General features: G+C 32.6%; 1 protein-coding gene across 4 annotated transcripts; it reads right to left on the minus strand.

Annotated features, from left to right (window-relative positions):
- Positions 1–11,625: 11,625 nt before the first annotated feature.
- On the minus strand, positions 11,626–14,339 carry LOC130936613 (uncharacterized). 4 transcript variants are annotated; one of them, XM_057866707.1, is made up of 5 exons: positions 14,161–14,339; positions 13,725–13,987; positions 13,306–13,481; positions 12,889–13,180; positions 11,626–11,821 (listed from the first exon to the last, which is right to left on the minus strand). In XM_057866707.1, the coding sequence occupies exons 1-5, from the start codon at positions 14,290–14,292 to the stop codon at positions 11,758–11,760; spliced, it is 927 nt and encodes a 308-aa protein (XP_057722690.1). In that variant the 5' UTR covers positions 14,293–14,339; the 3' UTR covers positions 11,626–11,757. The 4 variants fall into 4 exon arrangements, with proteins under 4 accessions (XP_057722690.1, XP_057722691.1, XP_057722692.1 ...); XM_057866708.1 differs by having other exon boundaries at positions 13,725–13,943; positions 14,129–14,339; XM_057866709.1 differs by having other exon boundaries at positions 14,129–14,294.
- Positions 14,340–14,552: the final 213 nt, after the last annotated feature.

The raw sequence follows: 14,552 nt of genomic DNA on the forward strand, positions 1-14,552 counted from the left end.
TTATTGTAAATTTCTTATTGTGCTTTTTCTAAATTTTAATTTTTACTATAATCAAATGACACCGAATAATGTAGGCTACATAATTTTAAAATTAAGAAAATCTTATCAACAATGTTAGATATTCCTTTTACATATTGTTTACTTAAAAAAATAGATGTGTTCAACACCAGTTAATTCGTCATTTCAAAATTAAAATATATTTGTAAACTGATCAAGGAGTACTTATTAAAAAAAAAAAAACTCAACAAAAATTTTTGAAAGACAAAAACAAATCTATATTTGAAACATGTTCCAATCATTAATTGCCAAGTGTGACAACAACTTGTGATTAAGAAGGTTTTATGAAACCATGCCATCACGGTTGCTTGTGATTAACATTAAGTACGGTCACCATGGTATTAGTTAATGGTAAAAATTAATTGATAATCTTATCTATGTGTATGGATTGAATTAGTGTGAATAGAATCTTGTGGTGTGGATGATGATGATGATGATTCAGCCATGATCCACGAAGTAGGTGGAATGGACAAAAGATACCAACGTTGGTGTACGAAAGTTCTCTGTGGTTTCCCGGACGAAAATAATGTTCACCAAAAGAATAAAATATTTGGACCCTTTTTAATCTCTCTTTGTTTTTATCTTAATTGAAATGGTTTAGGCTTCAACGAATCAACCCAATCATGGACCCTAATGGCCCTTATTATGGACTCCTTAGTTAAAAAAAATGTTAGTGTTATTAGAATTTAATATTTTATTATTATAATTAATTATTAATATTTAAAAATATAAAATAAAATATATTATTAAATTATTAAAAAAATAATAATTAAATAATAATAAAAATAATAAATTTTAATATTTTCTAGTATTTATAACAACAAATGTAACATCATTTTTTTTATCTGTTGTTCGATATTTTTCTTCCAAACCCGTCGTTTTCTTTTATCCCCTCTACAAGGGTTTTTTTTTTTTTTAAAGAATATAATTAAGTAAAAATTGAACATTTTTAATTAAATTTGTTGGGAGTATGCATATTATATATATATTTTAACAAATTAAGTTTGATTAAGGTGGATCTTAATGAAATTAAGGGAAAAATTTTGTTAGTCCTCTGTTATGAAAAATTTTGTGCCAAAAGCATCTTTTTCTTATAGCCTTCTATGTGAATCTTTTTCATTTTATTTCTCCATTACATTATGATTTTTTATGTTGACTCATATTATATAAGAAATACTGATTATTAGAAGTATAACTATAAAAAAAAGAATATATGATGTCATTTTTGAAATAATTATAGAGACTGATATATTTATTTAGTTTTTGAAATAACTACAGAAAGTAATTCACTTTTTAATTTTAATATAGAGGTACAGTTTGGTTTGATGCGGTTATGGAAAAAATGGGTGCTTAACCTGTATGTGGTGTCAGAACACCACAAATTGGACAATACTTGTTTATCATAGCTTGTTGGACGGTCTGAGTTGTAGGTGAGAAAACAAATCGTGCATATTGTGGTTTCCTAGCCACGTGTCGCACGCAGATGTCTTTCCGTAACGGTGCCCTTATACTCAACATTATCCCATGCTGAATTCACACCCACCATCCATTTTTACTTTCATCTTTTCACCAAAGAACAGCCACTACTTCTTCTTTTTTCTTTTTTCATTGATTCTTGGTTTGCATGGTAGAAGAAAACTCAAAATGCCAAAGAAAAAAAAAATGTAAAGATGTTGATATTCCTGAATTTTATATTATACATTATTTAAGTCATCCAAAATATGTAAGTTTTTTTGAATTTTTTTAATATTTTATAATTATAATTATTATTGTTAGGAAGTTACTTATTATTATTGTGATTAAAAATTGAATTTAGAAATTATTATCATTTTTACTTGTAAGTTTTTTTGAAACTTTTTTAATATTTTATAATTAAAATTATTATTGTTAAAAAGTTAATTATTATTATTATTGTTAGAACTTGAATAGAAATGTTTATTATTTTTACGTGATTACGTTATTTTTTTTAGTAAAGTATCGTTTTTGTCCCCAACGTTTGGGGTAAGTCCTATTTGTATCCCTAACGTTTATAAAATTGATTCAATGTTATCATATTATCAATTATACTAACAAATCAGATTATATTTTTCAATTATTCTCACTTGGATGTATTCATTCTCAATTATGTCTCACTTGGATGTATTCGATTTTAATATTATACTCACTATTTGTGTTTAGATTCAATTGTCCCTAGAAAAGTGAATTATGTAAATGTTGTATAAATTAGTTTTAATTTTTGATGAGCTATTTTTTGGAGTGGATCATCGATTCTATCCCAGACATTTGTATTCTAGCTTTAAGAAGAGATTTTTAAAACTCAAACTAAAGCGTTCATGATGTGTAATTGACGGCAGGATAACATTGAATCACTTTTACAAACGTTAGGGATACAAATAGGACGATTTAAACGTTAGGGACACAAATAGGATTTACCTTAAACGTTGAGGACAAAAACAATACTTTACTCTTTTTTTTGAAAATTTTTAAATATTTTATAATTATAATTGTTATTGTTAGGAAGGTCATTATTAGGGATAAGTATTGTTTTGGTCTCTCACGTGGAGGGTCGGAATCGAATCCGTCCCTGATCTAATTTTCAATTTAGAATCGTCCTTAACGTTTTGTTTCGTATTAAAATTGTCATTTTTAATAAAATTTTTAATTTTATTCCTAAATTACCCTTACTTTAATAAAAATTATAAAATTTTAAAAAAATAAAACACGCGTGGGGGGACGGGGGTGGGGTTGGGGTGGAGGGAGGGGAGGGGGAGGCGGGAAGGGGAGACCGGGGGTGGGGGTGGGGTTGGTGGTGGGGGGAGGGGAGGGGGAGGCGGGAAGGGGAGACCGGGTGTGGGGGTGGGGGAGGGGAAAGGGAAGGGTATTTTTGTCCAAAAAAATAAAAAAGACGATTTTAATACGAAAAAAACATTAAGAATGATTCTAAATCGAAAATTAGATCAGGGACGGGTTCGATTTCGACTCTCAACGTAAGGGACCAAAACAATACTTATTCCTAATTATTATTATTGTATGAATTGAATTTAGAAATGTAAATGATTATTATTATTTTTACCTGATTATGTTATTTTTTTGGAATTTTTTTATTTTTTATAATTATAATTATTATTCTTAGGAAGTTAATTATTATTATTGTTGTTAGAAATTAAATTTAGGAATATAAACAGAATGATTTTTTTTTTAAAAAATTTAGGAATACATTAAAAATAATAGTTAGAATATTTGTTTAAATGTAGTTAGAATATTTTTTGTAATAATTTTTAAAGTTATAATTAGTTGATTAAATTTTATAATTAATTTTAGAGATTATAATTTTAGATATTATTACTTTTTTTTGTAGCCGTGAATAAATAAACAACTAATATAGAATTGTTAATTAAATAAGAGCATTATTAGTTTAATAAGAATTGGAATTATGTATTAGTTGTTATTGTTAATAGTTAGTTATGAATATTTTTTAGGAATATTAAGTAAATTTAGAAGTTAGAATTATTTGTTTTAGTTGGATTTAGTAAGATAATTTATGATAGTTGTGTGCTTTCAATTAATATGTTGTTGAGTTAGTTGTGCAGATATTTTTACTAATGAGAGTTAATAAATTGGTGGGTTAGTACATAGTAACTATTAAATGTTGTAATTAGGAAAAAGTTTAGCACGAGTTTGATATTTTAGTTGCTATAGTAGTAAATTAGTAAATGTTAACAAGTTGACTAATAATAATTTGTTATGTTTTTGTAGAGTTTAAGGATGTTGACATGTGATCACCCAATCCCTCCGGATTAGTACAATGATAGGGTGGATGAGCATTTACGATTAACTGGTTTTTATCATGTATCTCAGATTGGGGTAGTCCAATGTCAGAAAGCACTGGTAAATGCTCTAATCGAAAGGTGGCACCCAGACACACATACCTTTCACCTTCCGATTGGTGAATGTGCGGTGACGCTTGAAGATGTGGCAATAATTCTTGGTCTTCCGACGGACGGTCTTCCAGTCACAAGGATGACAATGAGTAGTTTTGAAGCATTGGAGGTGGAGTGTTTACACCAATTTAGAGTTGCACCCAGTAAGTCGGACTGTAGAGGAAGCTGCATAAAACTGACCTGACTGCGGGATTCAAAAGAAAATTTACAGTTGACTGATAAAAATAGTATATAGAGGTACGTGAAGTGCCACATTATGTTGTTGATCGGAACGATCTTTTTTGGGGACAAGTCTGGCGCAGGTGTGCATTGGAAGTTTCTACCTCTACTTCGTGATTTTGGGAGTATTGGACAGTACAGTTGGGGATCGGCATGCCTAGCACACCTATACAGGGCGTTATGTAGGGCATCTCGTTATGACTGTAAGGAGATCGATGATCCGCTGACACTTCTGCTAAGTTGGGCTTGGATTCGCCTGCCATATCTAGCCCCGCTTCCTAGGGAACCCCGCAGTTTTTCGCTTGCAAACAGGTAATATTATCTTACAGTCACCCTTATCTTATTATTTAGAATCCAATTGTGTTAATGAAATAAGTCATATTAGGTGGCGTAACTGGGAGCGTGGAGACCGATGCTATAAATATCTTAGTCTTGCTCACTTTAGGAAGGCCTTGGATGATCTTTAGGAATGCCAAGTGTGTTTTAATTAAAGAAGTATTTGTTTCGGGTTTAGTATTAGTGTTAATCTTATTTTTAGTGTTATTATTCTTGTCATTGTAATTGTGAAGTGGATTGTAATCATGAGTTTACTTTATCTTTTCCAGTTTGTGTGGGTTGCTTATGCTGTCGATCGCGTGGATCCGGACATAATTCTTCCAGATATCTACATGCACTCAGTTTGTTGGAGAGCTACGGTGTCGTTGGTCTGTTTTAAATGCATTGAGTGGCATGCAACCGATAGGTATAGGTGACAATTCGGTTTTGTTCAGGGAGTTCCTCATCAGTAACGGAATCTAGACAAGGCACACAGAGAAGTCCTGACTGGTCCTAAAAATCTTAACTGGGCCACGGTCATGACTCATTCATTTTGAGTGATGCAGTGAACAAACAGGTATAATCACATTTTCATTGAGCTTTCCATGCCTTCACAGCATCCCTTGGATACTTACAAGTATTGGTACTGGGCAAAATTTGGGCACCGTTTGAACTTGTCCAATCTTGTGGTTCAAGAGAATGATGAGGGCAATCAGGATATGGATGTTGACAACCAAGAGTAGGATAGATTGTCATAGGTTACAATGTTTCAGATATCACAATGTATGAATCTACTGAGCATATCCGTCGGCATTTGCACCAACTGACTGACGGCATTTACTACGACTGTGTCCCTCAGCCCCACATTGCCTACATCGCCTGGGACGACGTAATATTCGCGTGTCCATCTCATTCAAGAAGCGCGTCATCCTGGGGCAACATTTGGTAATGCGTCTCAGGAACGGATTTGGTACGAATCGAGGCCCATTGTAAGCAGGCCATGTAGTAAGATTCCTCAGTGGCCTAAACTTAGCTCGGTACACCCGCCAAACTTGGTCCATCTTATACACATCATGCACATACGCTTGCCAATCCAGTCGTTGATTTGCACAACATGCAAATACATGTCGACAAGGAATCCGGTCCACCTGGAACTCAGCACAGTCACATCGTTGTCGACGGAGGTCAACGGCATATTCCAGTCCACTTGGCATCTCACGCACCTCAAAGACCTCATTCTACCGGTTGAAGAAACTTACCTGGATGTTTTCCTGATGCTAGCTGGTTCGCATGCAACTTTGAGGTCACGAGCTCAGAAAAAACATGCCCAGCATTAATCCGTGCTTCTGCCTCGGTTCTTTTTCGGGTGAACAACTCGTTAAGCCTGTAGAATGTTGCCTTGACAAGAACATTGATGGGAAAATTGCCTGCACCCTTCAACACTGAGTTGATGCATTCCACTAGGTTCGTCGTCATGTGGCCCCATCGGTAGCCACCATCAAATGCCAACGCATACAGTTCGCAGAAAATTTGGTCTAACCAGTTAGTATAAGCCTCGCCCCGTTCTCGTAAACACTGGTAACGCACTTCGTACTCGCGCACCGTCTGCGAATAACCTGCACGATAACAAAAAAAATCGTAAAAAAATGGATGACAAGCACTTGTTGAAGGTAACTCTGTTAGCAACGAATTTAGAATTACTCAACGTTACCTATATTGACGACCAGTTTTTATAGGTACAGTGCCTTGAATTTTCTCAGAAAATTCGACTCTATATGCTTGATGCAAAACATGTGAAAAGCTCTGGGAGGTGACCAAGCCCTGTTACTGCCTGCCACAGCTGCATTGATGGATTCGTGTCGGTCGGATATCAGCCCTACACCATCCCGAGTGACAACATGTTGTCGCAGGTTGCTGAAAAAAAAGTGCCACGCATCAGAAGTCTCTCCCTCCACAATAGCAAATGCAATTGGGACGATGTTATTGTTGCCATCCTGTGAAACTGCCACTAACAGACAACCCTTATACTTTCCGTACAAGTGAGTCCCATCCACCTGGACAATTGGCTTACAATGTCTGAATGCTCTAATGCAGGGGTAAAAACTCCAAAATACTTGATGTAATACCCGAATATCAGTCACCAAGTCATCGGCTTGATATGCAGGCATAATCTCAAAATAGACGACAGCTGATGGCTCCTTATGACACATGGCCTCAAACCATATAGGCAATGTTTCGTACGATACTTCTCAACCTCCGTATATTTTTTCTACTGCCTTTTGCTTAGCCAACCATGCTTTCCGATAACTGACGGTGTAGTTGAACTTTGATTGTATTTCTGCAATAACTGATTTTACCTTTAACGAGGGGTCAGCCTCGACCAACAGTTTGATGGCTTCTGCAATTGTTATCGAATCCAGTTTAGAATGATCCTGAGAAATGGTGGCTCTGGTACAGGTGTGACTACCATTATACCTCCTTATAACCCAACAGTGCTTCCTGCTGATCATGCTAACCCTGACAAGGCAATCACACCCTGACCCATACTGTGTACACTTGGCATAAAATGTCAACGGCTCCGACTCATATACCCGGTAGTCTACACTTCTTCGGATGTATACTCTTTCATTGCCTTAATAACAGCTTTCCTAGAACTAAATTCCATCCCAACGGCAAATTCACCATCTGTGACAATAGAAATTTCTGCGGCGAAGGCAGCCGAACAGAAAATACTTAATACACGAATATTTAATAAACAAAACTAGAAGTAAATCAATACTCACAGCATCAATTATGATATAAATAAACTGTACATCTGGTCATTATTTCATTCTAAACAAAATAACAACATAAACACATAATTAAATACTGATTAATAAATACTAATTTTTTTTAACTAAATCAATAACTAACTAACAACATTATTATCTTAAACTTAACTAAATAAACCGATAAACAAATGCTACTTGAGTATATTTTCACACTTCACTTAACTATTTGGTCCATCAATCAATCTAAATTATTACAAGCTTCTAATCCTATTTATAAATATCGGCAACCACGTACCTGCACTCATATATTCCGGAAACTCCGGAACATGCATGGCATCCAAATCCAAAACTTGCATGAAAGATGGCTCCTCAAACGATACTTCGTTTGCGAGTGCATTTGCCACGTCTGTCACATTTGGAGCTATGATGTCGTCACCTTGATCTTCATCACTGTCTGGACCAACAACTTCGTAATTGCTTTCGAACTCTTCTTCACTGTCACTATTGTAATCTTCGCGTACAATATTTCGGTCGGCCTCAGATTGTTCGAACTCAAGGTACAACTCGATGAACGAGATTTGAGCATGACTTTCAATATATATTGAAAACATCTCTTGCAAACTCGTTTCGTCCGTTACATATTTGGTTTGAAATTGGACGAATCCACCAAACACTGGTATGAGATATCTATATAAAATACAAGATATTTTTCTTGACATATCAAAAGCTATCTTCTCACAGATCACACCTTTGAGCTCTTCAAATGAGATTGTAAAGGGAATAATAACATCTAACAGATTTTCACAAATGAATTTTACTCCTTCAGATGTTTGTAACAAAATCTTACCAAAATAATACACTTTTAAAAGAGCTCTGTCATCCATTTTTCTCACTCTACTAAAATAACAACAGAAACTACACTACCAGATTTTTGGGATACATACCAAGAAGGAGAAAAACACAAATGGAAGAAACCAGAGGAAGAAGCCGAGCAAGATGAAGAAGAAGACGGGATCTGAAACTCTTCTACGAGTTACACACTTTTATATATACAATATCCATAAATCGGACCCACCGATTAGGGAGAGCGATTCAAATTAAATTTAAAAAATACAACTCGGACCGTGCGACTTCATTTTCGGATATATATATATATACAAAACGTACTGTCTGATTTTCATGCTATGAAATTCAAATTTCAGCCCCTACCAAATCGGACTCTTCGACTTTTTAGCCAATTTTTTTCAACAGAAAACTCGGAACGTGCGAGTTCTAAATCCTACCACTCACATAAAGCTGTCCCACCATTTGGTCTAGTACACCCTATTTTCATATCTAGGCACATCACATTTATGATTTTCATAACGAAAAATTTGAGCCAAACTAATCTATCATCTTTTTAAATAATAGAAAAAATTGATTAGGAATTGAGTTGCGTGATAGTAATAGAAATAAATGCTAGAAGTTATATTGTGTATTAATTTTTTTTTTGAAAATTATAATGTTTTCTTCTAAAAATTTTATGGATGAATTTGAATAACTATTCTATTTTATTTAACACTAAATTTTTATAAGTGATAAAAAGAAAAAAAAGTATATATAATTAAAAATATATAAAGAATAATATATATAAATTTAGTGGATAAGACTTTGTACTTATTGATGTAATATATTAATTTAATAATATTTAGCTCTCACTTTCTTTTATTTTTGAATTTGTATAGTTAGAAAACCTAAATCCAAATACAAATACTAAAGTTAATTGGCATCTGACCTACTTTCTTTTAATTGTTGGATCCATGTATTGTTGCTTCAATAATGTTATGGGTACGGGAGAAGGTATAGTCCTTTAATATTGCAAATGTTAAGGGAAAAAGTAAAACACGTTTATAGTGATGTTAACATTTCTTATATTCTCGAAAAGAAAATTTATTATATTCTTTTTAGCCAATAGCAAGACTGCATTTGCGTGGTAAATCCAAGGTGAATAAATTTCAATGGTAAGATCTCAAGTTTTAATTTCTAGCGCGAATTATAATTCAAATGACATAATTTTTTTCTCATTTAGAGAAATTTTAAATTCCAATTTCATTTATAATTCTGGACAAAAAAAATTTTAACCTCTAATCGAGAAAAAATTATTACAAAATTTTGAACAGTTTTTTTTTTTTTTAGAGAATATTAAAAAAGAGAGATATGAGTCAAACTCTAAAGCTCAAATAAAGTACATAAAAAAAAACAACAAAATGCAAAATCAAATTTATTTATGTATAATAAGAATATGGTATCCTTCACTCTTTTAGATGAAGTATAGTTAATTTTAATGTTTATTTTGGATAAAAATATCGTTATATCTCTTGTTAAAAAAAATTTTATTTGTATGTCTATTTTTTTAATTAATTTTCCTAATAATTATTACCTTCACATAATGTTTATTTTATTAATTCTTTAAGTTATCTCTTCTGATAACATTGTAGGATCTGACGTTAAAAAATGGTAGGATCCATGAATCCAAATTCAGAGATCGCATTGTAGTTTCATTATTTTCTGTATTATTTATTTTTGTTTCAAATGGTTTACATATCAGCGCATAAAACATCATTTGTAATCCAATCTTTAATATTCACATAGAAATATTCCTTTCTTTTAATATTTTTTAAACAACAAAAACTCAATTACAAATGCTTTAAAATTATGAAAAAAGGGTTTAAAATATAATTTTAAACTACAATTACTTAATTATAAATTTAATAAAACAGAATTTTTACAAATAAATTTTGTTGTGTCTCCTTCTAATAATAGTCTTCATGTGTTCGTACTTTGTGTTGCAATCTCTATCCCTAATTCATTTGTGTTTGATTTCTACATCCAAAGCCTCTCTTTTTTAATTCAGAGTTTCATTCCGTTTATTTTATAAATCTCTTTTCAGCATCTCCAATCGTATGTAGTAAAACAGATTAAATAAAAATGATTATTATGGTGTTTAAAAGGTGATGTCTAATTTAAAAAAAAAATTAAAAATTAATATTTAATTTAAAAAATACAAAAATAAATAATTTTTAAAATTTAAAATTTATTACAAAAGATAAATTAAATAAAATACATAACATAATTGCCTTAAATGAATCTTTGTAAGACCTTCATATATGAGATCAAAGATATTATTATTCAACTTATCATGATCTAGATTAGATTCCGTGCAACTTGGTCCAATAATGGGATTAGAAAGGGGTACCCCACAAATTTCGGGATAAAAAAGGGCCAAAATATGAGAAACATCTTCTCCTTTTTTTAATGCATGGGCGAAGATTCTGATTTCTTAATGCTACATAGGGCCTTTTCATTGGGCCCACACTTCATAGCCCAGAAAGCAAAAGTGAACTCTTTGGGGGGCCAACATTATATTTTTTTTAATTAAATTTGAATTAAACTAATAATTATGTCAAAAATAAAACAAAAGGGCTAATAAATAACAATACACAGCACTAGGGATAGGAAAATATTATTTTCTTAATGTGCTCGGATGTATTTATTTTATAATATTAGCATGTATATAGGAAAGTATATAGTCCTTTTCAAAATTGAGAAAAATGACTTAAATAAAATTAATTATTTTTTTCTCTTGGATATAGTAACTAGAAATTGCTTTTGATAACATGGTTATTTTCCCAGAAAATTTGTATGTATTTGAATCTCACTTGACCATAACATGCTATGGATGATGATGATGATGTGTGTTGTATCTTCGATTATAGTTTCTCTTATCTGTGTGGAATTTGGATTCTAATTAAGATTCTTTTTTTGTTGTTACATATAACCAAAAAGTATGGGGGAGTGAAATTTCCTCACTACTTCCTGTTTTTAATTTCTTGTTGCAATTATCATAGGTAGATACAACAACCAACTTGCCTTGTGGGACCCATTTGTGTTTTTCATAACATAAAAAAAATCTTGACATTGACAAGTAATTTTAGCTTGTAGCGACTAGCGAGGGTAAAAAAATATATATTATTTTTAATAATTTTAATATTTTAAATACTATATAAATTTAAATTTTCCAAAACATATTAATCTTAAAACATTTTAAATTTGGACATTAATTTTAACATTTATAAAAATCATTAGGGAGTATTAGTTCGATTCATATGAATAGAAAATAGTACTTGTATCATTTTGTTCCCATCATTTCACCCATTAGATGCGAACAAAGATAAATTGATAGTCTCAATTGGCATAACATGTTAAGTTTTACATGATCAAATCCCTAAGCATAGAAGAAAATCTTATCAACAATAAAATAAAAATCTACACAACATGAATTCATGTGAAGCTTAAGATTCAATATTCACATTAAGTGTGTTTGGTCATAATTTCTCACATGTCCAAGCAAATACAATTGAGGCCTTGAACGTGGCACTGCATACGAATAAATAATTAAATATAATCACCCTTGTTTACTGGGCAGCTGATTCAACTAAAGAATGCTTTTCCAAGATGGCAATTGTCTCTTCCTTTGCGCTGCACATTGCAAAATAAACAAGTAATGCATATTGTAATTCCATATAAGCTGGTCCATATAACAGAATTCACCACGAAAACAAAATATAAAAGTAACCAAATATCTTAAAACTCATAAACGAGTAGTTTTGAAATGATAAGAGTAAACGGTCAAATTAGTCTTTGATGGTCCCTAAAAGATTTTTTTAATCAAATTTGTTCTTTAAAGATTTTAAATTAGTCATGTTAGTCCTCCCGTCACTTTCATTGCTAACGATGTCCGTGTTTGTTGATGTGGTATGTTAAGTAACATCACAACAGGTACCTAGTAGTCCTAATTGACTATTAACATGACTAGTTTATAAAATTAAATCACATCAAACCTAAATTGAGGGATTCCAATACCTCAAATTCTCTCCTCAATTAGGTTTTAAATTGATCTAATTTTATAAATTTATTATCTTAATAGTCAATTAAGACTTTTAGATGTGTGTTATGGTGTCATTTGTGTCACATTAGCAAATTTTGACGCCATTAACAAAGAAAGTGACATAAGGACTAACATGACTAATTTAAAATTTTGAAAAGACAAATTTAATTAAAAAAATCTTTTGAAAACTAATTTAGAGAACGTGTGATCTTTCAAGGACTAATTTGACTATTTACTCTTTTCACTTCACAATGTGAAAGTGAAACAAAAAGTCTTGAGAGAAAAATAATTATAGCCTTCTGTATGCATTTTGCAGCCTATTAAGCTTTCCTAATTTGATATTTAGTATCATTAGTTTTTATAAGGGTTTCTTAAGTTAGTACTCCATAAAGACTCTTGTTTAAGAAATTGAGAAAATGAAGTTTTGAATTGTCAATGTTCAAAAACATAAAGAATTATAATTTTTGGGTTAAAACTCATCTTTGATTCTTAAACCAAGTCCGTTAAGGGTCTAGGTTATGTAAAACCTTTTATATCAGAAACCACCTTTCTATCACAAATAGTATTTGACCCTTAACATAGCACAAACAATTGGTGAAATGCATAATCAAATTATTTGAGCAATGCAGCTTAAAAGATTTAGATCAAACATATCTACCTTCCAGGTCTCAGTATCTTGTATTTGTGTGGTGTAGTGAGGTCCACAACTGTTGAACCTGCTCGACCTGATGGAAGCACACCGCCATCATATACAAAAGCACAATGCTCCCAAAGATTCTCAAAATCTCTGATGCAAACACTACTTGGCTGTCCACTAAGGTTTGCACTTGTAAGTGCTAAGGCAGTTCCTGAACCGCGAGCAATGACTCTAATGAAATTGTTATCAGGCACTCTAACTCCTATACTATCAAATCCCGGGTTCAAAGATTGTTCAAGAACACTTGAATCGCCTGTAAAATATCAAGGCATACCATCACATATGTAGGATCACAACCGAATTTGATGTTTATATAATAAATGTTGACAGAACAAAATAAGGCTACAGCTTCAAACTCATTTTGGGTAACTTACAAACCTCGACTTAGTACAACTGTAACAGGCCCTGGAAGGAGGGAATCAAGCAGGCCATGTGGCAAGTGGTCAGTCACGGCAAAATGGCATATGTCTGATACATCTCCAACACAGATAGCCAGAGGGCTTGTATGTTTTCGACCCTTGATCTCATAAATCCTATTAACTGCTTCCAACGAGCTACAATCATACCCCAATACAGGGCAATAAGTAATTACCAATCATTCATAAATCTGTCTCCATTGCAGTGTCATGAGACACAAGACCAGTCTTTGCCGAGTAAAAAAACTGAGACATATTATAAAAGAATGTGGTGAAGTGATTATTTTCACATGCTTTGTTTAATATGGGAGAAGTGTGATGAGAAAAACTGTACTGTGTGAAGATAAAACGTAATTAGATATGAAAAAGAACAGCTCATACCAAGCATCACAAGCAAATCCATAGAGTGTGTCAGTGGGGACTGCAATAACCTTGCCAGCTCTCAAGGCTTCAACAGCCTCAGGTGCGTACGCATCTGTTGCAGGGCGAAATAAAGCAGTTCCTGTCTTGTTATCCAAACCACAGGCCATGTTCTTTGGAAAATCTCTTCTCAGCTTTCTACTGCCACTACCAGGTTGCAAATGAGGTGAAAATGATGAACTTGTGAATCCCCGAAGATAATAAGGAAAAAGTGTAAGTATTCTCTGAAGACAATGACGCATTAAGTTTAGATTTTGATAGTAAATGCAACAGGAAGTACTTTTAGCCACGATGCTATATTGAAGTTTAAAAGAAAAACACGTAAAATAGAGAGAAAGAGACAGTGAGAATGAGAGGGAACTGACAGGGAGAAGGGTTGTGTGGAAGGAAATGGCACCTCGGAAGGGAAGAAAGAGAGGCAGTGCTGAGATTCTTGTCGGAATATGCATCCTATGCCAGCTGCTTCTTCCTCTTCCTCTGCCTCCACTGCATCAATCAAACCCAAGGTTGCGAGAACCGAAACGGTCATTAAACCGGTCAAGTGACCGGTTCAACAGGTTACTGATCCAACCAAGGTCGAACCGTGGTGGTCTAATTAAATATATAATAAAATTATCAAAAATTCAATATACAATTTTCAAATATTCAAATTCAATGATTTCTAAGCTAATAAAATTCAAAGTTTTACATAATAATTTGTTCATATTTTATCATTAAAAATTAACAAAATTAAAATTTCTAATTAACTTCTAAGTTTTAATCAAGTAATCAGCAACAATACTCATCACC

Source organism: Arachis stenosperma, chromosome 6, assembly GCF_014773155.1.
Source record: "Arachis stenosperma cultivar V10309 chromosome 6, arast.V10309.gnm1.PFL2, whole genome shotgun sequence".
Taxonomy (NCBI): domain Eukaryota; kingdom Viridiplantae; phylum Streptophyta; class Magnoliopsida; order Fabales; family Fabaceae; genus Arachis; species Arachis stenosperma.